Source organism: Electrophorus electricus, chromosome 3 (genome assembly GCF_013358815.1).
Source record: "Electrophorus electricus isolate fEleEle1 chromosome 3, fEleEle1.pri, whole genome shotgun sequence".
In the NCBI taxonomy this organism is placed as follows: Eukaryota; Metazoa; Chordata; class Actinopteri; order Gymnotiformes; family Gymnotidae; genus Electrophorus; species Electrophorus electricus.
The window spans coordinates 19219226-19246668 of NC_049537.1; the positions used below are offsets into that span (position 1 = coordinate 19219226).

The window sequence follows — 27443 nt, forward strand, 5'->3', positions numbered from 1 at the left end:
TTTCCCAATTATTAGTTTATATAAACATGCATTATTTTCTTATTACTTATGTAAACTATTTTTACATATTAATAAGGAATTAATATCACTGTATTTGATTATATGCATCTTTAATTGCAAAGTGGCAGATGTACAAGTAAATCTATAGCCCGTAGGTCCTTTGTATCGACTTAGTGATAGGCTTTGTTTTCTTCAGTTACCACTGTTGTTGATTTTAAAAGCACAACTACTTCCAAACACAGCTTTGTCCTTATCACTCAAAATGCTCACTGCTCAAACAGGCGTCATTGTGTGCATTTATTCCAAATGTAAAATCATATAGTGCTCATATATGTTCACAGCAACGCAATAAGGAAACACTAACTATGGATAGAAAAATGGTTAAATTAGTATAATGACTGCAGATACTTATTGTGGGTCCCTCCATACCATTCTGAAGACATTATGCCATGAAAGACATATATGCATGAGAATAGTTGGACTAATTACCAAATACACACTGAAATGGCAAATATCAGTCTTGTTATACTTCTGTAATCATGAGATACTAATAATTGATTTGTCATTTTTGTAGAATGTGACAAAATCAGAATATTCAATATACAATAAACATCCTTGCTATCACATGCATTAGCTTTCCATGTTACCAAAGCGCCAGCAACTGTAGGCTCCATCATGTTCTCTCCGGCATTTATGTTCTGTCTCACTAATCTCTACAGGCCTAGAGAGAAATGCCTTTAATCAGTCACAAGACTGACCTGAAGGAATCTGCTGACATAGTTAAAGCAGCAACCAATTATTCTCCATGACTCTCCTCACTGTATACGTCACCACTGAATCTACCACGTCTGACTCTCTTTAACACACATACAAAAAAACGTGTCGCCAGCAAAACAGATTTATACACTTCATATTTTTGTGCATGTCACCAACATAAATTTCACCAACATACAAATTGTTGGACTTCCTAGTATAGCTGGGCTCCAGAGGTTAAAGTTCAGAGTGGGATTGCCGATGACACTCGTGCCAGTGAAGGTGCTGACTGGGCCACTCCGTAGAGGAGGTGTTTAGAAAGCTGGCCAGCCTTAACGCCTAAACCACAGTCTCAGCGAGGCTCAATAGTCATGTGGAGCACAACATTTTCTGCGGGGTAAAAACAAGGAATGTGAACAGGCACTCTAAACTCACATGTTGTACCTAAATCTTAGCCTGTTTACTTAGTGGTAGGTGTTGTGCAAAATCATTAATGACATTGACACTGGTGAATTCATTAAGAGTATTTCCCAAGAATGGTTCCTTTGAGCGTCCCTACAGTATTATAATTCTGGGAAATTACATGTAAGGAATTTAAAAGTGCTACAAGTAAAACTGAATGATTAAAATGTGTTTGTTATAAAATACCCTTAGGAACATTATAATATAATGACAGTCATTATAAAATAACTTTAGTTAATGTCTGTAACTACAAAAACATGGACGGGCAAAAGCACCTTAAGTTGTTTGATCCTACACATAGGGCCTTTAATTCATATTCAAGTTTTAGAACATAATTTACATAACACAATTGAGCATTAGCCCTCATGAGCAGCTGTGTGTTGGTGAAACAACCAGAGTTGGTTAATAGATGAGAATAGATTAGGAAAATAATATAATTTCCATGACTGATGGTAAGATGAGAATGGAATCAGTTAGAGAAGCAAAAAAATGTGAGTGCAAAAATATTGCATACATTTTTGATAAATATCTCACATCTCCATTTCAAGCTTCTTCATTAGATCTAATGATTTGATTAATCTTTTACAGTTTTTGGTTATCACAGATATCCTCATCTTTGCCTCTGTGGCACATCCATCAACACATATCCAACCTTTTCTCTTTTTTTCCATATCCTTCTTGAAACTAAATTGCCATTACACATTTCCAACAAGTGACCATTAAAGGTTCGTGCTCAAATCTGATTTGTGTGATGCAACCATTTCATTGTGGACATCATTATTTATTCTATAATCCAACATTACATCAGCAATACAACACCAAGAGACAAGCCTCGAATAGGTATTACTGAATGAAAACAATACTGAGCTGTTGTTTATGTTTATCTGATGTCCAAAGCAACTTACAGTTATGACTGAATACAACTTTGAGCAATTGAGTCTTAATGGTCTTGCTCAGGAGCCCAACAGTGGCAACTAAGCAGCGGTGGGACTTGCATTGGCAATCTTTTAATTACTAGTACAGTACCTTAACCACTGAACTCTGTTGTTGCTTTGCCCTTGCACAGCTGGTTGGTTTGTTTCCCAGACGCTTATAATCAAGTGCAGCACCAATAGAGGATGCCTTCGATCTGCATGTCTCTACTATTGCATTCAGCACTCATATTGCTCAGTGCTATCATCCAGTTATTACAGATGTTATTACAGTTGCTCTTCAACTGGAACATTTTCTAATTAGGTTTTGGTTGCACAGAAAGATCTCTGAGGACAGTTCAAATGTGATGAAATAACAGATATGCAACAGATGTTGTCATCCAATGTAATTGATGGACAATGTGGTACATCTTAAGTTGCCCCTAATGAAAAAGAGTGACCAGAAGGTGGCACAAGATGCCCAAGAAATAATCCTCTGACACGTGATGGGTATGAAAAAATATGGAAAGATGTATGTTTATTAAGTATAAATAATATTTACTATTGTTTACTAAAAGGATAATTACACAGGATATATTAGTTATTTCTTCTCATTTTCTGCTGCAGGAAAGGGTCACTCAAATAAGGCTGGATGCATTTTGCAGTAAAAAAGCTCTTGAAAAATGATTGTCATGTCTTTTAAAATATGATGGTGAAATTCTGCTGTTTAAGTAGTTAACATGCTCTGTGTACAGAAGAGTCAGTAACATAAAGCATAATGGATTCTAACTTGTTACAATTTATGGAGGTTTCCTTATACACTTTCAGTGCAAGATTTTACTGACAAATCCTCTTCAGACATGAAAATAGTATGACATCAAAAGAAAGGCAATGTATTAAAATTCAGGGTTTAAAAATATCAGTTTATTTACTTTTGGTGTCAGTTCATAAAAGATAACCGATTATATTAAATATAATATTTGCATTTTCTTGGAAACCTCCACAACTTTAAAATTAAACAAAACATGAATAAAAACAATTTAAGAGAAGAATCGAGCTAAGGTGTTAGTAACATTGTGCTCTAGCAGATAAAAAAATGTTGTACTAAGCATAACCAAAAACATGCTGAGATATATGATTCAGTCCATTCAAGTGTGAAATGTATATACATTAGTATGTTGAAGCCATATATTTACAATACAAATACAAACACAATCAACCCCCCCCCCCCCAAAAAAAAAAATCAAAAAGAGGATGGTGTCTGGAGGTCTTGGTTCCCTACCTTCTTGTACAAGTGCTTCAGTTCCAGGACAACACTGAGTGCTCATGGGCTTTTATCTACAATAATATCACTCGGAAAACTGGCGGCTCAGTAGCGCTTAGATCATAACAATACTCGGTCCAAAAGACCCTTACGCATGACCGTCTTGCACCATCCTCTTAGTAGCTATTTACACAGTGGTGGCACCTCAGGTCTTGCCCCCAGCTGTGGTTATAGACCTGAACACTGCAGATTTCCTCAGTTCAATTTTCATTGACTGGCTTTCAGCACGAGACTCTATCCTTGACACTGTGGTGAGCCCCAGAACTGTTTTGCCTGTTTTCATACCTTTTGACACAGGGATTCGCGTGGCTGCGCACCGAGATGACTGCACATCCGCCCCGGACTGGTGGTGTAGGAATGACAAAAAAGAAGACAAGTGTTTTTATGTGTCAAATAAAACCAGCTACTATTCAGAAAGTATTAAAGATGGCAAGCCCTTTCATTGTGGATATAATATCCTTCCACTTCCATAGTGAATCTCTCATTTGTGCATAAAGTACTATACTTTGTGTCATAGTTCAATACATTTAGGGAAAGGGATGGCCACCATATTAGAACATATTAGACTGTGATTCTTTGACGTTTCAAGCAAGTTTGTTCAGGGAATTGTTCAATTCTCATATTTGATATGATTTAATAACTTAATGTTCTTAACTCTAATCATGCATCCTTAAGAGCACTTAAGAGATATGTACAAGTGCTGGATCATAATTAGCTGTTGTGATTTTTAGTAGAGGGCATCACATTCTGTTGTGATATGCATGTTAGCTTACATCTGGTCACATGTGCATTAGTTATTATTAAACACTAACAAATAGTTCAGGCTAATTTCATGTCAGGTTAAAAATTAGGGATTGGTCAGTTGGTGCCAAATAAAACTCTTAAGAATCCAAGATAACTACTTTCAGGTGGGATTGACATTACAGTTAATTCAAGTGTTAGTTAAAGTCATATTTAAGAAATGTATTTGACTTGTCTATACCTGGACAGACAGCTATCTAAGGAGCAGAGACTCCCTGATATCATTTTGAAACATTTCAGAAGCAACTGTAATGTAGAAGATTGTATATCATTATGTTGTTTAGGGCCACACAATTCACACAGTTCTAGTAATTGATAAATGCTTAAAAGCAAACAAGGGGCTTAACATTATATTTTTTCAAAGCACCATCCTATTTGCATTTACTCACCACAGACTGGGTAGGTCTAGATGGAGCAGAGGTGATGGGGGTAATGGTAATACTGCTCGTCATCTTGCCTGAGGTAGTCTTCACTGCAGAAGTGGACGCCTGTCGAGGTGAGCGTAGCACTGTTGCTGTAGGGACAGTCTCCTTGCTTTCTGCACTCACAGTGAGAGGTCTCACCATGACAGTGGGGCTACTGCCAGCATCCTGAGGCCTTTTGTACTGTGGCCCCAGGTGAATATGGATTTTGTTGTCCTCTGTTGTTATGATGTTAGCATTGGGGTTGTATTTACGAATCTGCGTCGGCACCGTCTGCTTCTCCGGGGTTACCTTAAGCACAGCCCGGCCTGTGGTCATCTCCTGGGGTTCTGGAGAGACACACGGTGGAGTTACTGGGTTTGTGCTGACTGTGATGACCGATACAGGGGAGCTTGTACCGTCTGAGTAAGGGCTCTTGTTTCCATCGGGGCTCTTTGCTCTTGAAATGGTGGTAATTGTCACTGGAGACATGGTCCTTTCCGGTCCACATGATGTTCCAGTGGTTGCGCCCTTGGATGTCACAGTAATAGGCTTAGGAACGATAGTGATTCGTGGTTTCTGGAGCCCTAAAGTGGGTATAATGGTGGCACTCGAAAAGAAGTCCTCAGCACGAGGACTGGTGATCTCCAAAGTGGCTGTGCTATTTTGATGATCTGGAGTCACTCTGATATGCAGTGGTTTCCCTGGTTTCTGAGACATGGTCAGCTCAGTTGGCTGAGGTGGTGCATCTCTATCAATTTTGTAGGCAGTCTTGTCTGAGCCAGCCTGCTCATCAGTAATCACATCCTTCTTCTTCATCCAAGGGAGCCATGACTTTCGGATACCTAACTCTGTAGCTGCAGGTGGATAACGGTCTAGCACAGCTGGTTTCTTAAGGCCTTTTTGCCTCAAATTACTCATAACATGGTTTTCTTCTAGGACAGACTTTCTTATAAATACTGCTGGAGTGTCCTCTTCAACAGCTTCAATACTCTCTGCCTCTGTCTGAACAGCTGTTGAAGTAAGGGGAACGTCCACTATCCTCCTGCCATTCATGCTAGGACGTAGTGCTCGACTGTAGCGTTTTGTGACCTCTAAGTCTTTCGTGAGGTTTAGGATCTGTTGGCTCATAATCTTTTTCTTGTCTTCTTCATCTATAAGCCTCTGCTGTAGAACTGTGTAATCTACTTGCAACTGAGATAACTGGTCCTCCTTGTTCATCAGCTCATGAATCTTCTCCTTGAGTGCTAGAACATCTGCTTGCAAATCTCTTGTTTTGGCCTCCTCCATTTTGCACTTCAGTCTCAGCTCGGCTTCTTGGTTTACAGCCTCCCCTTTTTCTATTGCCTTGTTCCTTGCAATCTGTGTCTTCATTTCCTCCAGGAGCTGAGAGAGGGCATTGGCCTTGTCCTGCTCTGTTCTATACTTCTTTTCAAGCATATCATACTCATCCTCTGTCTTTATCAAATCTCCCTCCACAACCTCAAGCTGCTTTAGACGGTTCTTAAGCCTCTCAATCTCCTCAGTCAGCTCTTTAACCTTGTTATCTTCATCTGGATACCTCACCTTTTCCACATCAACTTTACTTTGGAAGGATTGTCTTTCAGTCTCTTCAAGACATTCTATTCTTTTTTGCATTAGGATGACCTTTGCACATAGATCCTTTTGTTTCTCCTCTTCACTTGCTAGTCTAGTCCTCAGGTCATTTTTCTCCTTTGCAAGAGTGGACACTTTCATTTCCATCTCTGACTTCAGTTTCAGAAGCTTTCTGCTCTCTTCGATAAGCTTCTCTGTGACTTCCATGACCTTGCTTTGCTCAGTCTTAAGCATTGTGCTCATGTCTTCACTTTTGCGCTCTTCTTGTTTAATTCTCTCTACCATGTTCTTTCTCTCATCCACTAATATTACAGTGAATGACTTCAGCTTTGTCAAGTCATCTTTTAGGTTAACTTCAGCCTTTTCAAGCCTTGATTCAGAGCTTTCCAGCTCGTTAATATGTGTTTTCACATTCTCAAGTTCCTGAGCTAAGTTTTTTGTCAAGGTCTTCTCTTGTTCTAGGTTTGCATGAAGCTGTGCGCATTCAGACTTGCTCACAGTAAAAGCTGTCTCAAGCTTCTCTAGGTCTACCATCCTCTTCTGCAGCTTCTCGATTTCAAGTTTCAGCTCATGACTGTGACTCTCCTCATCTTGGAGTTTCCTTCTTAGCTCCTTGCACTGTGCCTCTGTCTTTGTGATCTCCTCATCCTTCCCTTCCATCTCTAGCACTCTCTTACGAAGATTCTCAAGCTCAGCCATGAAGCTGGAGCTTCCACATTCTCCCCTACTGATTTTGTCCCTCAACTCCTGGAGGTTCTCCTCAGATTTCTGGAGTACCCTGTTGCTCTCTTCCAGCTCTTCAATCCTGCATGACAGACTTGCCAACTTCAAGCGCAGCTGTCGGCTCTGTAACTCTTGATTGGAGAGCTTGGTGGTCATCTCTTCATGTTCTTGTGCAAACTTGGCAGCCCTGTGCTCTGACTCCACCTCCAGCTTCTGAATCTTCTGAATATCCTCCTTTGATTTACTAGTGAGGCTCTCGATGTCTTGTTCCCTCTCCTGCAGCTTTTTGCTGAGGTCCTGTATTTTCTGGCTTTGCTGATCAATCTGGTCAGTGTGGAGCTGCCTCTCCTCCACCAGCATCAGAGCAAAGGACTTCAATTTCACCAACTCTTCTCTCACTTTCTCCAGTCGTCTGCTGTTATCCTTGTCCTTATGAGCTTGGTATGCTTTCTCCTGCTCCAGTAGTCTCTTTAGTCTGTAACAAACACAGAATCAAATAGAAAATCAAATCTTCTTTCAAAAAGGATGGTGTTATTAAAAAATCTATCTATAATCTATCCATAATCGACTTTATAAAGATGACAAAATGTGGGTCAAGACTGAATATAACATCAATATAACAATATACAATATAACAGATACACATCAAGTAAAACTGTATAACAACAAAGTTTTATTATTCAGAGTAAAACACATAATCTTTTCTTACAAGATGTTTTCCCCCTACGATCTCTGATTTGCTTTACTAAAAAAAAATGCAAACCGCATTTGCAATTTCTGTGAAAACCCAAGCAGACATGTTTACAGTTAAATTCCAAGGGTCTGCAGGGATGCAAAGCAGAATCAAGAAGGAAGCATGCCTGATGCCAAAGAGCACAGCAGGGCTCAGAGCTGTTCCCTAGCACTTATGTGATTGTCTCGCACAGCAAAGTACTCTGCCCCACATGCTTGCAAGGTGTTATTAGACAGTGCAAAGTAACATGGCTTGAAAGCCTCCAAAAGACTGCAGAATCCTAAAACAGCCATACTCTTCAGTATGCCCAGCACCAAAAAGTTAACTCATGCTGGTAAATGTTTACACTGTGTCAGCTCTGTGGGGGACCTGTACATCAGCACAGCCTGTCTGCCACAACATAGAAATAAGTTAATCAGTTTCTTACTGGACAAATGTCTTTTTGTTCTTCCCTTACCATCACAAATGAGTACAAATTACCTCCAGATCTTAAGAAAAAGATTAAATCCAGCAGCTTGTTGAGATACAAATTTGTACTTGCCAAAGTACAAGGCTTGCAAACAAATCTGAATCCAATGGCTTGTTCATAAACATCCCTCCGATGTTCAACATAGTTTGAACTTACCCTGTAGCTGGGAAGTACTCCAGGTGGGTCCATGCCTAATGTGTTTTGCACTGTCTGTGGCTATGAGCTGCTAAGACTTCCGCCAGGTCTGTCAAGGGCCCCTGCACCATGCAGAATTAGCTTTCACATTCCAAACATGTCATCAGTGCACAGTGAAAGGTGAATGCTGTGTAAAGAAAAGGCATTGCTCTACTAGCTGGTGATATCATCCTTCCATATAAGGCATGGAATTGTTTTGGCCTTGTTTGGGCTGAGAAGGAGGGGCCTAAATTGGAGGGGGGGCTTTTTTCACAAAGCCTTTCCTCAGTCTCTTTTCACTGTTTGCTCAGACTGAAGTCAGGATGTTGTTTTAGGAAATGGGCACAAAAACAAACCAAGCAATCAAAGTGTTCAAAGATCGCAGGGCTTCACTTTTCACGCCATGCAATCTGGGGGTCCAGCATGACCCAAATATTTCCCTCCTCTCTGGCAACCAAGTGTTCCCATGGAAACAGGACAACAATGCAAAAGAAAAGTTTTGTTTTGTTGGGGAACAATGCCAGACTTGCTCTTTGGCCAGCTCAGCCTCTGTCAACCAGAAATTGCCATGAGGTAAATATTTTCCCAGATCTGAGATGTCTGGTGTCGCAATAGGACGGAATAGGAATAGGATGATGTATATGTCCAAAAAAAATGTACTTTAATACTATCCCTTAATGTCTGGAAAGATCACCGATATGGTCCTGAACCTTATCAAGCTCAAATCATGTAAATGCAACAAGGGTGATGTAACCACTGAACTTAATAGATCAACCTTCACCTAATCAGAACTAACAGAATGTCTGATACAGTGGACACCCAGGCTGTTTCAGTTACAGATGCAGTTTACCCTGGTCCTGAACAAAAATACTTAAAAGCAGCACATAAATCGACCACACAGTCTAAACACCTTTCATTCTCATCTACATTTCCTATTTTAATAAGAGCTAAATACGATAGGGCACTGGGTAGAAAATGTTAGATGTATATTAGAAGTTTGCTATATTTACTAAAGGCTGTAGTGATAATGCTACGAGCTGTCAGAGATTATGCACAGCTTCAGTGAGAGAACCTGCCCATGCTGTCTTCAAAGTACACCTTCTACCTTTAATTTAAATCAACAGAAAATATATTAACACCATAGATTACAAGATATTAAAATGCAGCTAGCGAACTAAGGTGATGTACACAGAGGCAATGAGTGCAATTAGGTCCTCTCGGCAAGAACCGCAAATACAATACTTGTAATTGTTCTGGAGGGCATTGCCCTAGGGGCCCTGCTGTTCAGTCACAGGTGCTGCGGGGCCAGTGGAGCGTCGCTTTAGATGAATTTCTGAGATGACGATATCAGAGAGGAATGTGCTCACATGTTGCTGAAAGACCAGCACCAAGACTGGACATGAAGGATCTGCGAGATATGGCCAGACACTGACTATGAGGCAGCTTTTTAAAATTCTGTCACACTTCTGTTGCTCTCGTTTTACAATCAAATCTCCCATCACAAATTACTCTGCTTTAAAAAGACCAGGAACTCCTGTCCTTCAGTTCTAGTTCAATCACAAAGGCATTACTAGCACTACTTTGACTAACATCAGGTGCAACAAAGTACTAATTAAGGGTTCAAAACACACACTGTGGTTTTTGTTGTTGTTTATTTATTTGTTTGTTTTCTTTTAGAATGTTCATCAGTCTTAGAGGGGAATCGGTAACTGGCTCCCAGCAACCAGCTTTAAAAGGGAAAGATTAAATCAGCATAAGGGCACAGACTGTCCCTTTCAGTCCATGCCTGATATACCATGAAATCGTAGACTGTTCGTTCCAGCACATATAATCGACATCTTTAATTAACAAACACATACACAAACACATAATGCATCAATTTGGTATCACAATGGGTATTACCTTAAAGGCTAAATATTATTTTTAATTGAAAATTTATATTATTATTCTTAATCTATTCTTATTATTTTAGCAGTCAACATGAGTAGCATTATTAAGTTATTAAGGAAAGACCAGGTGAAACAGGCATGTGCTTGAAAGGTTTTTGAAGTTTTAAGTCATACGGAAAATCGGAGCTCTGCTCTGCTCCAGCCAGCAGGGATAGCAGACTCTGTGTCAGCTCTCCATAATTGTGTGCTGTTAATGGCCCTCAACAGGAGTTCACTGCCCTTTTAATGTGCACAACGAGACCTTTATAACACAAGCATGTGGCAAAAGCAGCATGTCATTTTGTGGCAGTGTGTTTTCCAAGAAGTGACAAACGCCACCTCACATATATTGGATGATATTAAACTCTATTAGTAACAAATTTTAAGATTAGATAGAGACGTAACAATAAATCATTTCTATGATTAGATTACATTGTTAAAAGTAATGATTTTCTAAACTCTGGCTCTGTTTACAGATGTTTACAAAGGCTTGCTTCTCCTCGGACACCCACTGTGATTTAAAAACATCCAGGGATTCGTTTGTTGTTGTGATGATCTACACAGTTGGAGCTCCGTGCATGCTACACTGTGAGAATTCAGCACAGCAGTGTGTGCATGGGCGACCAGCTATCTCCACTGGCCGACCCCTCAGTCTCATGCTCCATATGCATCCGTGACAGGCACAGAGAGAAGTCTGATAGCTATCACCACAGCAGGGGGTTTATCAGATGGGCCCTGGACATTACAATACCCCTGTCCTGACATGTTTGGCCTCTCACAATGCTCTACGAAGAAGTTGCCCGTGTGTGTGTGTGTGTGTGTGTGTGTGTGTGTGCGTCTGCGATACAGCATTGTATTTTATTAATGAGAAATAAGAAACAGCCCTTGTCTACTCGCATGTTGAAGAAGTGGTCTGTGGTCATGGCACATCCTGTATGTCCCAGCACTCTAATCTCACTCTTGAGTCTGTGCTGACTGGCTCCAGATCACTGACATGCACATTATAGCATCACATTTCCAACTTGAGCTGTTAGAAAACCCATTACCGCTCTGAGCTGGTTGTTGTATCGTTTGTCCTTGGCTGGAGTTATTCATCTCATCAAGTGAGCATAGATTGTTCTCCCCCCAACCGGTGGGGCTTTCAGAGTGGGTGGGGGGCTCTCTGAGCCCCAAAAGTGCTTTGCTGACTTTGGTTCCTTCCACGCTATACCTGGAGTTCTCTGCTGCTCTTTGAACTTCAAGTACCTCTGTACGGGGGCCTTAGTGTAATGTAACTAAAGCTGAACAACCCCAAACTATGTGAGTTGCTGGAATTGCAGGTTATTTTAAGACCCCTGACCTATAATGAGGATGGGCTATGTGTGGAGTGAATGGATTCTGAGAGGGAGAACACACACACACACACACACACCCAGAGGAATGGTGCCATCTCACCTCTCACGCTCCTGTTCCAGCAGGTTGGTGAAGTCATCACTCTTGTTCATGTAGTCGGCATGCTTGCGCTTCTCGCTCTCCAGCTCGGCAACGGTGCGACGGTGACACCTCTCTGCCAGGAGGAGCTGCTCCAGCATACGCCTGTACGTCTCCCGCTGCTTCTCCTCCAGGCGGTCCAGCTGCAGGCGCAAAGCACACCCAGGGCAGTGCATCAGAGACTGCTGAAGAACACAAACCACCCAGCCTGCCACCCGACTCACCTGTGTCAGCCATGCAATGGATGTGTAAATTTAACCGCAGTGATTTTAAGGATTGTATTACAAATCAATTTACACCCTCTGCAACCCTGACACTGAATCCCGGCCCGTGAATCCAAAACCCTTCCAGGTTTTTATAATCGCGGAGTAAATAATTCCATTGTCATTGTGTCATCACCCCTGACTCCTAGATACTGACATGATGGAAAATCTGCATGAACAGGCCCTTGAGGAACAAGGACTGAACAGCTTTGCCCCAGCGTAAGACATGAATTTGAAGGCAGCTGTCTCCTTGAGAGGTGCCTCTAACCTCCAACATGGGGATCTCATAGACGTCATCAATGGGCTTCCCGCCGGAGAGCTGACAGTCTCTCTGCAGGGCCTGCAGAGGTTTGACGGGGACAGCAGATCCATAGTGAGCCTCCAGGGTCTCAGGCTGCGTCTTGTCTGACTTCAGCATATGAATAATATCTTCACGAGCCTGTTGAGGGCAAGTCATTAAAATCATTACTGTCATTATGGCCTAATGACTACATCAAAGAGTTGGATGACACACCAGTAGTATGAGTAAGGTCATAAAATCATGGTTGACTGAATCCAGTGTTTGTCCGTTGTACCATCCTACAATCAACCACAAGAGGGAGCCATTTATCATGAGACACACTGTACCACAAAATTCTTGATTTCAGCATTTATGCACAATCTCTTGGACAACATCTGCGTTATCATGTAATTCTAGCAAAATAATAATACATTTACCTTCAATGATTAAACCATTGATATCTGAAATAATAGCTTTTTATTTGAAAAATAGTCTCACCTGCACCTCTCCCTCCATGACGCTGAGCAGATAAAGCAGCTTCTCTTTCGAGAGGTCTGTCAGTGTTGCTCTCCTCGGCATCTTCACCGGTCCAGTGTTCTCTTCCTTGCTCCCCCTGTTTGTCTCAGTGGTGTGAGTGTTCTTCATCAGCTCCTGTATGTCTCCTTTCTCCTCGTCTTTCCGGAAGCTTTTGACCTTCAGGCGCCCGCTGTCATGAGCCTCCATTCCACTGGTCCTGGACCTCATTCTAACCAGAAGACATGGATTTGTTCAATTTTAACTTCTAATATTTGCCACATTCACACTTAATCTCATTCCTGAGATTCTTAATTTAGGCACCTCTACAATTACCCCATGAGTATCTTTGAACAAAATTCTTTTGAGCAAACAAACCCATATTTCATCTTGTTACTTTTTTCTGTTAGTGAATCTGAGGTTTACTGCACACAGAACTTCTAATCTCTAACTGACTGTACCACATTGCAGGATCTGTTTGGCTGGTTTATCACCTTTAACCTGACAAATGACCCTGAAGGAACAACCTTAATAGTGTTGATGTTTTTAAGTCAGACAAACTCTTATTTGAGCACAGGTGCTTGTGTGAAGACCAAACCAGCTCAATCATTTGACATCACCAGGCATCAGTAAACATCTTGCAGCAACTTGAGCTGTTTGGCAGTCAGTGGTGACTCTCTGTGCTTAGCTAATGCATGAGCCATGAAGTCACTGCATTGATTAAGAAATACATGCATACTTCAGGGTCTCTCTAGCGGCTGTTGACATTTTAAATAAAAGGCCAGTGGTAAATGTGTATGCTCAAGCCCTGAAATCACTACGGTCCAACTGCATATTTTTTCTTCGCGTTTCACGTCCAAACATCCCTTTCACTACTTTATTGTCTGGTGGAAAATCTAAGAGGCTTATCATCTGAGCTCTCCAGTTAAGGGACAGCCAGTGAGAGTACATGTCAGGAGTGTCCAGCTCTGGTCCTATAGTGCACCACTATATCACCAGCACTGTTTGGTGATAGGCCTGCTCAGACACCTGATTTAAAAAGTTAATTACCAGATAAACAGGTGTGTTAGAGAATGTGAATCAACAAACAGTGCTGGTCCATGGTCTTCTGCTAGCAAGGCAGACACAAAAGCAACTTAGTGAGCGGCTTTCTCCACCAAACTCCCCATGCACACCGTGCAGGTACACAGATGTCATGTTGTGGGAGTGAAACGTTGAGTTGGAGTTTGGCCACTGAGCCCCACTTCTAATATGTTCTCGCTGGCAGTATCTAATATGTTCTCACTCTGTATTTTGCAGTAAATCTGTATTTCGCAGTAAATTTTCATTAGGCCCATTTCTCTTGATCCCACGCACTCGAGCCCTGGATTGATTTGTGAGAGAGATTTCCCCCAAGAGAGCGAGAGAGACAGAGCGAGAGAGAGAGACAGAGCGAGAGAGAGGGAAATGAGAAGCTAGCAGTGAGTGAATGCCTCTCAGCAGCTTCACATAATCTACAATAAGGTCAAGTATGACATCAGCATTTTTTTGTCAACAGCACATCTACCACACCTTTCTGATGATCTCATGCACCACCCCTGACCCCTAGCCCCAGAGTCCGCTCAGAGCAGGCTCCCACACTACCTCTCTCCCTCCCCAATCCCCTACGTGATCTGCAGGATGTGTGATGATTAGACGCGTGACCCAGTGTTTGCGCTCGCCTCAGGCACGGCCTGCCTTGCCTAACCTCTAACAACACATGGAGCAGAGAATGGCTGTCTCAAATCACATACTGTGTCATGTACTCCTAATCTTTTAGTAGTCAAAACAATGAATTTGAAATGCTGGACCATTTTTGCACTCAGTAGCCACCACCTGCTCAAAACTTCATCTAGTACATGGTCAAGGACACACATTTGTAGGAATATAGAGTGTGATTTGAGACACAGCCTTTCAGTCTGCAGGAGTCAGTAACAATTATATTTATATTTATCCTAACTCCCGGTCAGATGTTGTGAATTCTACACAAGGTCTAAACATACACTTCCTGGCATTAACAACCAGCCCAGATGTCATATCAAGCTATTATGAGCCTTCACAAGTATTCACAAGTATTCTCAAAATAATTGCAGGCTATAACAATGCCTAAAGACCTTTTTTTTGTCCACCATTTTAGTCCATTACAAAACATATAAACATTTACAACAAACCACAAGGGTTATATCACTTGACTTTCTAAGATGTGGGATATATATTACATTAGGAGTTCAACCTTGTGGGGCTGGGACCTAAGCTTATCATAAATTTCACACATACTGTGACACCACTTCAGTGTCAAGAGCTGCAGTCTGGCTGCACTGGTGTGACACTGCTCTCCTGTGCTTCAGTATGGAGTCCGAGTCCACTGTTTCCATTATCAAACCAAGACGTACTCACGGTTTGCACTGTGCCAGAGCCATGCCTCGTTCAAATCCTGATTTGCAGAGAGCCAGCGTTTGCAAGACCTCCCCATGCTGCAGTAACATTTGAGCATCGTGCACATTCTAATCTATAGACGATTGATGTAAAAGTCCAGGATCAGGGCAGCGAGATCATTAGCTAAAGTCACTAACGGGATGACAGAATGGGATGACAGAGTCCAAGTGTGACAGCACTGTCATCCAGACAAGGTCCAAATCTTTAGTGGCTTGGACAATTAGGGGCTTACATATTGTCTAAACTTGTGGAGATAATTTGGCAAGTGCCTCTATGGCCACATCGTTCTGGTCAGTGCTCGAGTGCAGTGGGCTTGGTGGTGGCTGGATGGAACCTTCAGGAGGGTACTGAATTTCTGGTGAGCTGCTAATGAGCACGGTGTGTGACACCGAAAAAAAAAGCAGATTTAGCTGAAAGTTTAGTGTTTTGGTTATTAATAGTTATTACAGGGGAGTGGGTGAGCATGCTGCCTCTATTCTAAGGGATGGATGGATTTGTACTTCAACCCTCTTCCTGTGGTCAGGGTGAGAAGTGAGGGCTATATCAGTGTGCTGTTCACAGAGAGATTGTATATCATATAGCTCTGAACTTGTGACCATTCCAAACACCAATGCTAGTTGTGTTTGTTAAAGTAATAGCCCATCACTATAATATCTCAGATATTTCTACAGCCAATTCATTATACAGTCTATATATCACTAACTATGTAATTGTCATTTTGTATCCATGTGAAAATATCTACAAATAGGTCCTGGATACCTTTGTGGTTCTTCATTACTATTTCTGCAATTCAGATGAGTACTGAGCTATGAGCTCACATGATTGCCACAGAGTATAACACTAAATTATAGTGGTTATATTTTTGTCAAGTTGATATCTGTCTGATGATGTGGCATTGAAATACTGAAAATAGTTGCACAAATTCTCTGCATGGTGCACAATCATTGTCCTGGGAGTGTGGACAGTGGTATTAATCCCACCATTAGTAAAATCCCACTCCTGGGAGAAACCTCTACTCCTGACAGAGACCCCACTCTGGAGAGAGACCGCTACTCCTTGAATGGTCTCTGTATAGTATCCACAGCTGCATGTTAGATTTAAGAGGTGTTTACAGAGACCCTCCCCAACTGGTGCATCAAAAGGCATCATCGGTTATCAACTTGGCCACGCCTGGCAAAGATTCAGTTTCACACCATATCTGCAGGGAGCCCACTATACCAAACGCCTGTGAGCAAACCCGCACCGCCTGAGGTTGGAGAGACTGAACATTAATATACATGCTGCTCTTGCGATAATTAATTCCATGGGTTCTTGAGGTATTTTCGAGAAAGGCATTTAGCACCACATGCACATGAAACATCTATATATAGCTGTAGCTATCAACCAGAGCTTGGGTATGCTGTCATACACAAACACACACAAACTGTTGGCATGGCAGTGAAGCTAAACTGGGAACACAAAAACCAGCTCTTGCCAGCTGGACAAAGCTTCCGTAATTGCTCTGGGACATAAACAGACATGGAGCCGCAGTGTTTTATCCTCTCCTGGATAAATGTTGGCATTCACCTGCCACCCTCTCTTAGGCTGCCCCATGACATGTGGTCTGCTACATACGTCAGGTCTGCTTCATACGTCAGAAGAGGAGACACTTTGTCGTACACTCTTGGAGATGCAACATTTGATGTGTATCAGAGGAAGAGCAATAAGCGCCTAAGCAGCCAGGCTTTGCCAAAGGACCTAATGAAGAAACATACCAGAACATTCCAGCCATGTCCACCCCCTTTGGACCAAACTGGGAGTCTGTCTAGTTAGCTGCAATAAAACATGGTAGTGACAGGTGCTGCAAGTTGTCCAACCCCCACCACCATAATTCTATGGTACTGGAAGAAAATGCCTGAGAAGAAGCTTTGGTTCAGCCACAGCAGGAATGTGACTAAACAAGGGAAACACAAGCTGAAAAGGTCCACGCTCAAGAGCCCTTTTTGGAGAGGCCTTAGAATTGGCATTAGCACTTATTATTTAACATTAACATTTTGGTAGACTGCAAGGTCAGATCTGTTTTTAGCCTAGCAGGGCGTAATTCAGATTCACATTCCTGGAAGTTCTGATGCTTACAGGCGGCGACACTTCGATGAGGAGCAACAACAACAGCAAAAAAGCAAAACTTGCAAATCCATAGCAGTGCAAAGGTCATCACAAGGTGTGCCAAAGTATGAGGAATCCCTTCCAGGAACTGTTGTAGGCCAAGAAATGTTACGGTTTCTCAAGTGTATTATTGGATATGGTATTCTGGATTTACAAAAGTAAGTAGAAAAGCAATGTTCTGGAAGCTGAAGGGTCATGTGAAGGTCACCGGAGTTGCTGTAGTGGGACTTTACTCTTCCTCTACACTGCTGCCTTTTTTCCCCTCTGACAAGCCTTTGGCGTCTCTCAGTTTGACCTCCTGTGATCCCTGAACAGACAAGGGTGTGGTGGAACAAAGAGGGGGAGAAGGGGTCTCGGCAACTTGATCTAGCAGAAGGTGTCACAGCAAACACTATGGAAAAGTGTCAAATCACGGAGAGAACTCAGTCATTTCAGACTCCGCTCAGATTTTGTTAATCGATATGTCTTAATCATAGACAAAAAGTGGTAGAAATTATTATCTTAAAATGCATGTTCTCTGATAGAGAAATACACACCCTGTACCATCTGTAGGGGCCAGACTCTGTGAAAAGGTCGCTCTTGGCCTGCCCATGTTTCCTGGGTTCAGACGTTCACACTGTTTTCTATTCAGGATTGCTGTTAATACACAGGAGTATAAAGGTGGATTGAGGTGCCCAGCCTGACACATCACAGGACAGGTTCGAGTCTCTGAAGCTAGATCAGAAATCCAGCAGTCTCATTCACACATCTTCGATCTGGTTGCTTCCAAAGTGTCTGTGCTGTCATGTATCTTCAGCATGTGAGGGAGGTAGCACTGAATGTCACGTTCCATGGAGAGGTTCAATATTTGTATTTTTAAAGTCTAGAATGTTGGTGCTGAAACGTGAATGTATTTGGGTTAACTTGATAAGATAAGAAAAAAACTTGATAAGTATACACTCATCTGTGTCTATGCTTGTGAACTTGAATCCTACCAGACTGATATAAGATGTAGAGTTACAGACCACATTAAGACTGAAATATGCAGCTATGATGTTATACAGTATCTGCCTCTGATTCTGCACATGACTGAGTAGTCCAAAACCTACTGCAGCCAATGAGGGACTTTCTGTCGGGGTCCGTTCATGCGGCCCTCTCTAGAACATGACCCGGTTCCAGGTCATCTTAAACGGGTGGCCAGAGAGAGCCACAGTGGATAGAGGGCCATTGCTCCAGGATGAATATAAAAATAGACATCATAAAAAAGCTTCCCTGGTTCAAACCCTAATCTAACTCATCTGGAGTGCCTATGAAGGCAGAAGAGAAAGACTCTCTCATACTGGCTCCACTGAGCCAGTGCGAGAAACATGACTCAAGAATGCTGTAATTCTGTAATAATCGGCTTCATATTTCACTATGTTTCAACAGACATTTTAAATAGACGAAAGCAAGTGAAATGGGAGAATGAGGAGAAGGCATTCACTGGCTAGCTGGCTGAGTGAGTGTGATCGATAAGTGAGAGTGAGTGATAAGTTCATGGGGTTTTATCTGCACGACTGTTCTGAGCCAGCCCTGTCTAAAAGAGTGACATCACTAGCCAGATGTAGTCAGGAAGGCTTGTCTCAAATGCCTTTCTGCCTGGATGGAGATGAGATCATTTCCCTCATAAAGTAGAAAGTGAGAGAGAGATAGACAGAGAGAGAGTGTTAGGGGAAGGAGAGTGAACAAATGCTGACTATGTCTTAGGTCTCCAGTATTTATGACCAAGTTTTAGAATTATCTTTTATCACTCGCCTGTTTTATGGTTTACATTTGCGTAAGTGTTCTACTTTAGAGTCTCAGAGAAAATATCTCAGTGGTCCGAGAAGCTTGACGGAGGTTTGTAGCAACAGCTATCATAACATTCTTAGCGGGACACTTTACATTTAGAGAAACTTGAAAAATGTAAGTGTAGGTGATAGCAGAGATGATTTTTGTTGGGGGTCGGGGGGGAGGGGTCAGGCTAGCTCTTCTGGGTCCTATGAAGTAATGTTACCCCTGCATCCTTTGCTTGGGAGTTTAAGAGACATGCCCTGCCGCTGCCTCTGCTTGGCTTGGGCCATCAAATTTATACAGACACACACTCTTCATTTCAGTCACTTCACTTCACTGCTCATGAATAGTATTTAAGTCTAGTTTCTTTATTTGTAGCCCTGTGAGCTTTGTTATGACTAAGATTATGCATGCTTTGTTGCAACACATTGTCAGCATATAAACAATATTATTTTGTGTTCACTGCCACTTATTTTGCCTCGTACGTCCTCTGAGACTACTGGAGTTTTAAAATGATGTTAAGACAAGCTTGCTATCCTCATACAAACGCATTACATCTTTTCGCAAAAAAAGTACTTCCTGTTCTAAGTCCCTGCTTAATTTCCGCAGTAGCCAGGTGCTAAATAGGAAGGAACTATTTAAAAGTGCACCAAACAATATAGTGCAGGTCTCAGGAGGTTAATATCCCTCTGCACAGAGGATGTATAAATGTGGGTCTTATACATCGGAATATTTTAACTTGAGGGTGTCATGTAGCTTTCCACTGTTATGCGTTATGTAATTGTGTCACGGTATTAAATAAATTAAAAATAAACAAACACAACTCATCTTTTCTGTGTTGAGCTGCCATGCCGACGGTGTGGGCAAGCGGTCCGATGCCGCTGTTTTCCTCTACCCCACCAAAGATGGCTGACCTGAATTTGGATACTGATCTCATGGGCCGTACCTTATTGTGTAGTGAGCGGCCACTCTCTAAGTAATGATACCTGCGTTCCACGGTTTAAAAGGAAACATTCCGTTAGTCATTCCTGTGGCCTGCGGGACTGAGGCGTTTAAGATGGCCATCACTTTTTATACCAGGTGGCAGAGAGGCATGGCACTGTAAACATCAACGCTTCCCAGTAGCACAACAATCCATAATGCTGACAATGAAGGACATTAATCTGACAATTCATCACAGGAAGACTGAATGTGGAGTTGGGGTGTGTGTTACTGTTTGTTACACAGAAAATGTTTTGCTGGAGTATTTTACATGGAGGTACAAAGTGCTTCGGCTTTAAGATATATGGATGGTGTGGATATTTGAGAACCTATGAGGTAAGTAAGCCCTCCAACAATATGTTTATATTCATAGGAGATGTTTCCGGATTTCTGTCTTATAGTGTCCCCAAGGAATCTAGTCTTTATTGAGATACTGCATGTATATCTTGTTGACAGCTAAATGAAAAGCACAAGCTCAAATCAGATTTCTGTGGAATGAGGACAGTGGCATGACTTTAAGGACAAATCCCCAGTTTAACCACTATACATGTTATATTCTCTTGTATTACTATGGGGATTCTGAAATAAATCACGTTCTTTCCCACGCAGTCAGATTGTGTGTTTTGTGTGTGGTGTGTGTGTGTGTGTGTGTCTGTGTGTGTGTTTATTTGTAGTGTGTGCGTGTGTGTGTGTATTTGCGTGTGTGTGTGTGTGTGTGTGTGTGTGTGTGTGTTTGTGCCCCCCTCTCTCTCTGGATAGTAATGTGTCTGGTTCTTGAACAGACTTTTCTTGCTCAACAATCAAAATGTTTGGACAGTTCTCAAAGTTCAGAGAGAATTCTGAGTCGTAGTGTCTGAAAAGTCTGACTTATGACATTATGGCATTATCATTTTCGCTTTCCCTCATGTGTTGTGATGTGGCCAACAGCTAGCATTTCACTTAACTCTCACAACTCTGGAGCTAAGCATGCCTCCACTCAGATATGTGATAAAGAAAACACCAAATCAAGTACTTCCTGAGCCGACTGTGACTTCCAGTTCAAGCCAGAGCTTTGAATGTTATTTAAATCCAGAATACTTCAAGACCAATTGACATGGAGCTCACATCAATGAGTTAATAATAACATCAAATTTAATCAGTACTGCAATGTTTGAGACCCAGACAGAAATCAAGACTCACTAGTAAACTCACTGGTGAAAATATAATGAATCAATGAAAAAAAAAACTGCTGTATGAGCAAATGAAGCATAGTAGCCCAGCTTCAGAGCAGCACAGTTCCTTAAACTAAAATCTGAAGGTCAGACATCAATTAAGAAGCAAGAACAATTTTTTACCTTTTCACACTGGTTCCGAGGATGAGGGCTCTGATAAAGCCGATGAGATCCTGCTAAACGACCAATTTGTCTTCTGTCCCTTCTCTTCCTCTCCCTCTCCTTTCTTTATGTGCTCTTCTTCCTCCCGCTTTTGCTTCCTCTGCAAGGCACACGCAGGCAGCGTCAGCGTGTGTGAGGTCTGCGTTTTGTCCCCTCTTGAAGTCTCTGAGCCAGCACGGCGACTCTGACATGCTTAGAGGAGAAGAGAGAGCGGGAGAGACAAAGAGAGAGAGACCGACCAATCGGGAAGAGGAGGTGGTCAGAGTTTCTCCTTCGACACTCGCCTTCAAAACAGTTGAGCTCTTCGTCCGCCTCCAAACTCCCAGTAAGTAGGGAGCTTGGGGTATCGGAGCGTAGCAGAGGGCTCCCTCTCTTCCGTTACGTTTCTCAGAGAGGAGTGGTGTGTCAGAGAGTGCGGGTGCTATATTTAAACTACGCTCTCAGTCACTCATCGCTGCTAGCAGTTGAATAGATTGCGGCAGGCTTTTCTGAGCCCCTCCGACAGCTGAGCTCTACAACTCCCATAAATACAGGGTCCACCGGTCCAGCAAGTCATATAAGTCAAATCTGTCAGAAACGGATTTGGTAAACACTGGCGCGCAATTTGCCATGAAAGCCAAAGGCTGTAGTTCCATATAAAATGTAGATTCAGACATTATTCATCAGATTAAAGTTTTCACGAGGCAAAGTGAGATTGGAAATGATAAACAAAAAGAGGGCCATACTGTGTTTTCTGCTGTTGTTCGTAAGCAGATGAAACAAGGGCTGTGAAAGATTGAGCCATTAGCGTTTATGAACCTCTCACCGAAGTGTTGTCAGTTTACAATCACCGACACTAAGGTGCTTTAGGCTACTCGTGATGAAATGGCTGAACCTGGTGTTTGCGTGCGTTCCCTGAAAATAAAGTGGTCAGGCATAAAGTCTTGCTTAGTGTTCATCTCCAGCTGACCATAGTACCTGATTAGACAGACACCATGGTGTGGGTCATGTGCTCATTCCAATTATCAGTCATCTTTGTTTACTCAACTGAATAGGACAAGATGATTCAATGCTAACTTCTCCATTTGCATATCTGAGCTTGTGCATAACTACCTCTGATCATGTTTCTTGGTGTCATTAGGAAACTTGTGATGGCTGTGAGTCAGACTTGATGTGGGTTAGTGGCTAGTGACATTCAATCCTCAAGCATCTCACTTTATCCCAGAGCTGCTCTGGGAGAGACTCTACCACATTTTGGTTATTTAAGCCACTGTGATCAAAGTCATCATCTAAATGACTTAATATATGTGTAATATGTATACACCGAAGTCTTGTGCTCTGTACTGCAATGTTTCTATGGACCCACAGTGGACTTAAATCTCAAGAAATTTAACCCACACCGCAGCCCAACACGCCACCCACACCTCAGACTAAACATAAAACAGCAGTCTAATAATTTACTTGTATATAGAATATTTGTCAGGCTGGACACATGTATATGTCCACAGATGGCTGCATAATGATATTACGGAGACGTCTGCCAAAATTGCGATCAAGACATGCTTAGTGTGTTTTGATTAAACCCCGCCACCAGTACACCCTTATGATGTCATGAACTGGTTGCAATGGGAGACATGTTTACTGCTGTAAAACAGAAGTATTCTGTATTTATAGCCCAGAGCTGGTGGTCTGCACTCAATATCACATCTGTATAGAAGATGACTCATATGTATTCAGTATGTAGATAAGACTAGAGTATCCAATATAATGACACTATTGTCAGTGAAATCCCATAACTGACTACAATCGAAGGCTATGGTCCAATTATCCTATGGCTCTCACATGGCTTAATTATGGAAAGGAGAGTATATGTGAATGTGTCTTTTGTCTGCCTAAAAAGTGCATTATTGATTCTACATTTGACATTCTGCAATCCTAGTTGCTGTAATAACAGGCTGACGCTGTCTTGCGCAGAGATATTCCTCCCAGTCAGTCACAATCAAATGATCGTTTTCCAAGCAGTAATGACTCAGGCAATGACATCAGGAGCCTGCAAGCCTGTGGTTTCTCAGAACAGCGTCTCATTCTTCAGGAAAACACTTCACACTCAGAAATCCAGAGTATGGTCCCCACATTGACCCTGGTCCCCACACCAACCATGGTCCCCACACCAACCATGGTCCCCACACTGACTGTGGTCCCCACACCAACCATGGTCCCCACACTGACTGTGGTCCCCACACCAACCATGGTCCCCACACTGCTGCAAAGCCTGTAAATCACAAACCGTGTATCTGTTTCCTATCTATCTATCTATCTATCTATCTATCTATCTATCTATCTATCTATCTATCTATCTATCTATCTATCTATCTATCTATCTATCCATCCATCCATCCATCCATCCATCCATCCATCCATCCATCCATCCATCCATCCATCCATCCATCCATCCATACCAGACTTATGGCAAGGATAGTAGTAACATAAACAGGACAGTAGTGATGAGACTGAATGGTGTGCTTGTGGGGCGGATAGGTGAGCCTAATACTATTGTGCAGGTGCAATGTCCAGATGCATTTGGTTTTTTTATGTGGCCTAAGTTACTTAGTTAAAACTGTGACCTGTGTTATCTGTGTTGTTTTGGTATAAAATTATATTACAAAAAAAGTAATTATGCATAACCATGGCAAGGAATCCACAAGCATTTAACATTTACTGAAATTATCAGCTAAACATGGTACTACATGTATTTCTTTAAGTGTATGGTCGCCATTTACAAACCTCTATGGCTCCTAATTAAGCAAGACACAAAACCTAAAGGAAACCAGCCTCACCATGGGGCCTCTGTTAATACATTTGCCTGCTGTTCAAAAACATTGGAAAAATTTGTGTTAGCAGTGTTAGGTTTGTGGAGGGATTAAGTGCACATCAACACCAACACGTCATCACTGTCGTTGAACTGAGATGCTGCAGTCACACTGATGACAGAATCTTATTGCATTAATAGAGTGACAGTATTTGCAGCAGCATACAGAGAAAGGTTCTATGCAGCACAATGGCGCATAGTAACAAAGTCTATATTAAGAGGTGTGATAGAATAATGCAGTGTGTTGTGTGCAGTGAGATGAAACCAGATAAGAGAGGGAAATCTGCCCAAATTCTCACATGCTCAGATCTAGTTTTGGCCTTGTGTTATTCTAGGTTCCAACCTGAAATGGCGATATGCTCACCTGGGATTCCTGTTTAATATGAGATGAATGGGAATCATGAAATCACAGTCTGGCTGTATGTGCATGACACCATTGACAACATGCATGGGTTATATTCAAAGCTGGAATACTGTTCTCTTTATAAGGAACATAAATCTAATGTGACACCTGTTCTTTTCTTCCATTAACTCTTAAGACAGGAAACATAATTCAGATTACAGTGGACCTCTATAAAGGTGTCAATTGGATTAACATCACACATAAGCACAGTAGGGTGTGTCCATGTTGAAGTGAGTGTCTGGAAGCCATAGTGTCAGTGTCTTTCCTCACATAGATCACTGACAGAAAGAATGATGTACCACAGCAAAATCAGATCTCCCTAACCTTTCAAACTCCAGCCTTATTATTTAGTTATTGGCTCTGAGGCAATGTTAACAGGAAGGAATGGGATTATGGATCCACTGGCAGGTCCTCTGGGTTTATGGGATTCAGAGCTTATCTTAAAACCTACAATGTTAAATTCATGAAACAGGTTTAGAGGTATATTAAAAATTGTAATGAAATATCATTCATAAATCATAAAATTTAACAGCTTAGTTTTAAAATAATTTTCACACACATACACTCACAAACAAACACACACACACACACACACACACACACACACACACACACATTCACTATGGCCACTTTATTAGGTACACCTTGCTAGTACTGGGTTGCGCTTCCATTTGCCTTCTGAGCTGTCTTAACTCTTTATAGAGTAGGTTAAACAAGTTACTGGAAACATTCCTCAGAGATCATTCTAACCCTTAACCCTAAAGTGTAACCCATTATAACCCTTAAAATTATGGATCTTTTCTTTAGAGAAATTTCAAAAAACTTTTTCAAAAAAATGTTTGTCAGTGAGTACAATTTCCTACACCATCAGAAGGCACTGGGGAAAACCTTGATAGGTGGAAGACTGACAGACCATTACAGAATCAGAAAACACATTTCCGAGAGTGAACTGCTTGCATGACTCATTGAACAACAAGCACAGTGTACCACTGATCGAAGTAAACAAGTCTCAGTTTGCACTGTAAAGACTTCAAACTGGTCAAGTAACAGTAACAGTTTTTGCTCATATGGCAAAATAAGAAAAAGAGACTTGCTAGGCCATGTAGCCAGTGGACTACTGAAGAACTGAAAAGGCTGTTATAGGCAGATAACAAACTGAAATCTTCAGTTCATGCAGAGTTTTTGCTGTCAAATAGGTGAAAGGATTGTTCCTCAGTAAGTGACACAATCTAACAAACTTGGAGGAGAAAATGTGATGATCTTGCGACTTTACAGAGCGACTGGCACCCTGACCCAAAAGGGTTACTGTAGCATTTTTCAATGGCATGCCCAAGTTTGGACACACCTACTATTGGTTTATTTTTACTGTTTTCTACATGGTATCAAACCAATCAAATGACACATGTGTGATTATGCAGTGATAAACAAATACTCCACTTACTATACTATACTACACTCTCATATAGCAGTGCTTATGGAATTATGTGTTACATTACCTACCTTTTGTATCACATTACCTAATGCCATTGTCATTATTTTGTCTACCAATATCATGATTTTTAGTTTTTATTACTCTCCTTGGTGACACTCTTTTCTTAAAAGTTTTCTAACTTTCCTTTAATTTTAATTTAAGACAATCACATTTCTAAAATCACTGGTTGATACCAAAGATATGTAACTTTTGTATATTTTACTTTTTAAAGGTTTATTTACCATTATATCTTGATCGTTTTTTTTTTCCAAACTTGAAAGTAACAGAGTTTGTAAGATAAAACTGTACAATGCAGTCTGTTGATGGCAACGAAGCACCACTGTGTATCACACTACTGTGTATCGCACTATTGTGTATCATAGCTTGGGAGTGGGTGCAGACATTCATAAAATTCCTGCATTCCATTATAACTATGACTTTATACTTGAGAATATGTTTAGATTAATGTATTTTGCAATACAAAGCCCATATTCAAAAGTGGTAGCGCGAACAAAGCACCATGATTCATGCACAGCTATAGTGAACAGCCATAAGCAATGTGATTATTCAGATGACGAACATTGTTTAGTCAGTAGGTCGGCTGATAAAGATTTAGTCAGGCATGTTTGGAATGGCTTGAGAGTGAGAGTTAAAGAATTAAACGCTCGAGATCACAGTGATAATTATGTGCATGTTTGTATGTTTGCATGCTAGTTATTCGTTTTCAATTTCCCTGTGTATGTCACTCAGTGAAACAATGAAACGATGGAACGAAATCTAACCGGTTTGTCCACTAGATGGCACAAATTTGCAACTTCTCATTATAGATTATGCTTCTCATTATACATTATGTCTGAGATCTGAATTGAGTAGCGAATATGCAGCACCATCTACAGGATGTTGTATGCTATAATCTCAAGGGCGCGCAGGCAAATATTATGTACGCATTTGTTTTATAACAAACCCGCAGTCCGCCCCCCCCCCCCCCCCCCCCCCCATCCTTTTGTTTCACTTTCCGGATGCAGTGGTGTTCTGCGTAAGAGGGAAACACATGACAAGCGTTCCCAATCTCTCCAGAAATGCATCCTGGAGTGCATTCAATCCATATGAATCCTTCATATGCAGTGCATATGAAGTTCAAATACTTGTAATTTGTAATTCCAGTAATTTGAAGTT

General features: G+C 41.5%; 1 protein-coding gene across 4 annotated transcripts; it reads right to left on the bottom strand.

Annotated features, from left to right (window-relative positions):
- Positions 1 to 93: 93 nt before the first annotated feature.
- LOC113571682 (filamin-A-interacting protein 1) lies at positions 94 to 21928 on the bottom strand. Of its 4 annotated transcripts, XM_027000768.2 has the most exons (8): positions 21507 to 21928; positions 12787 to 13033; positions 12277 to 12447; positions 11710 to 11888; positions 4641 to 7446; positions 4433 to 4497; positions 3736 to 3793; positions 94 to 1143 (listed from the first exon to the last, which is right to left on the bottom strand). In XM_027000768.2, exons 2-8 carry the CDS (start codon positions 13030 to 13032, stop codon positions 1123 to 1125), a joined length of 3546 nt encoding a protein of 1181 aa, XP_026856569.2. In that variant the 5' UTR covers position 13033; positions 21507 to 21928; the 3' UTR covers positions 94 to 1122. The 4 variants fall into 4 exon arrangements, with proteins under 4 accessions (XP_026856569.2, XP_026856570.2, XP_026856568.2 ...); XM_027000769.2 differs by lacking the exon at positions 4433 to 4497; XM_027000767.2 differs by lacking the exons at positions 94 to 1143; positions 4433 to 4497 and having other exon boundaries at positions 3357 to 3793.
- Between the last annotated feature and the right edge of the window lie 5515 nt (positions 21929 to 27443).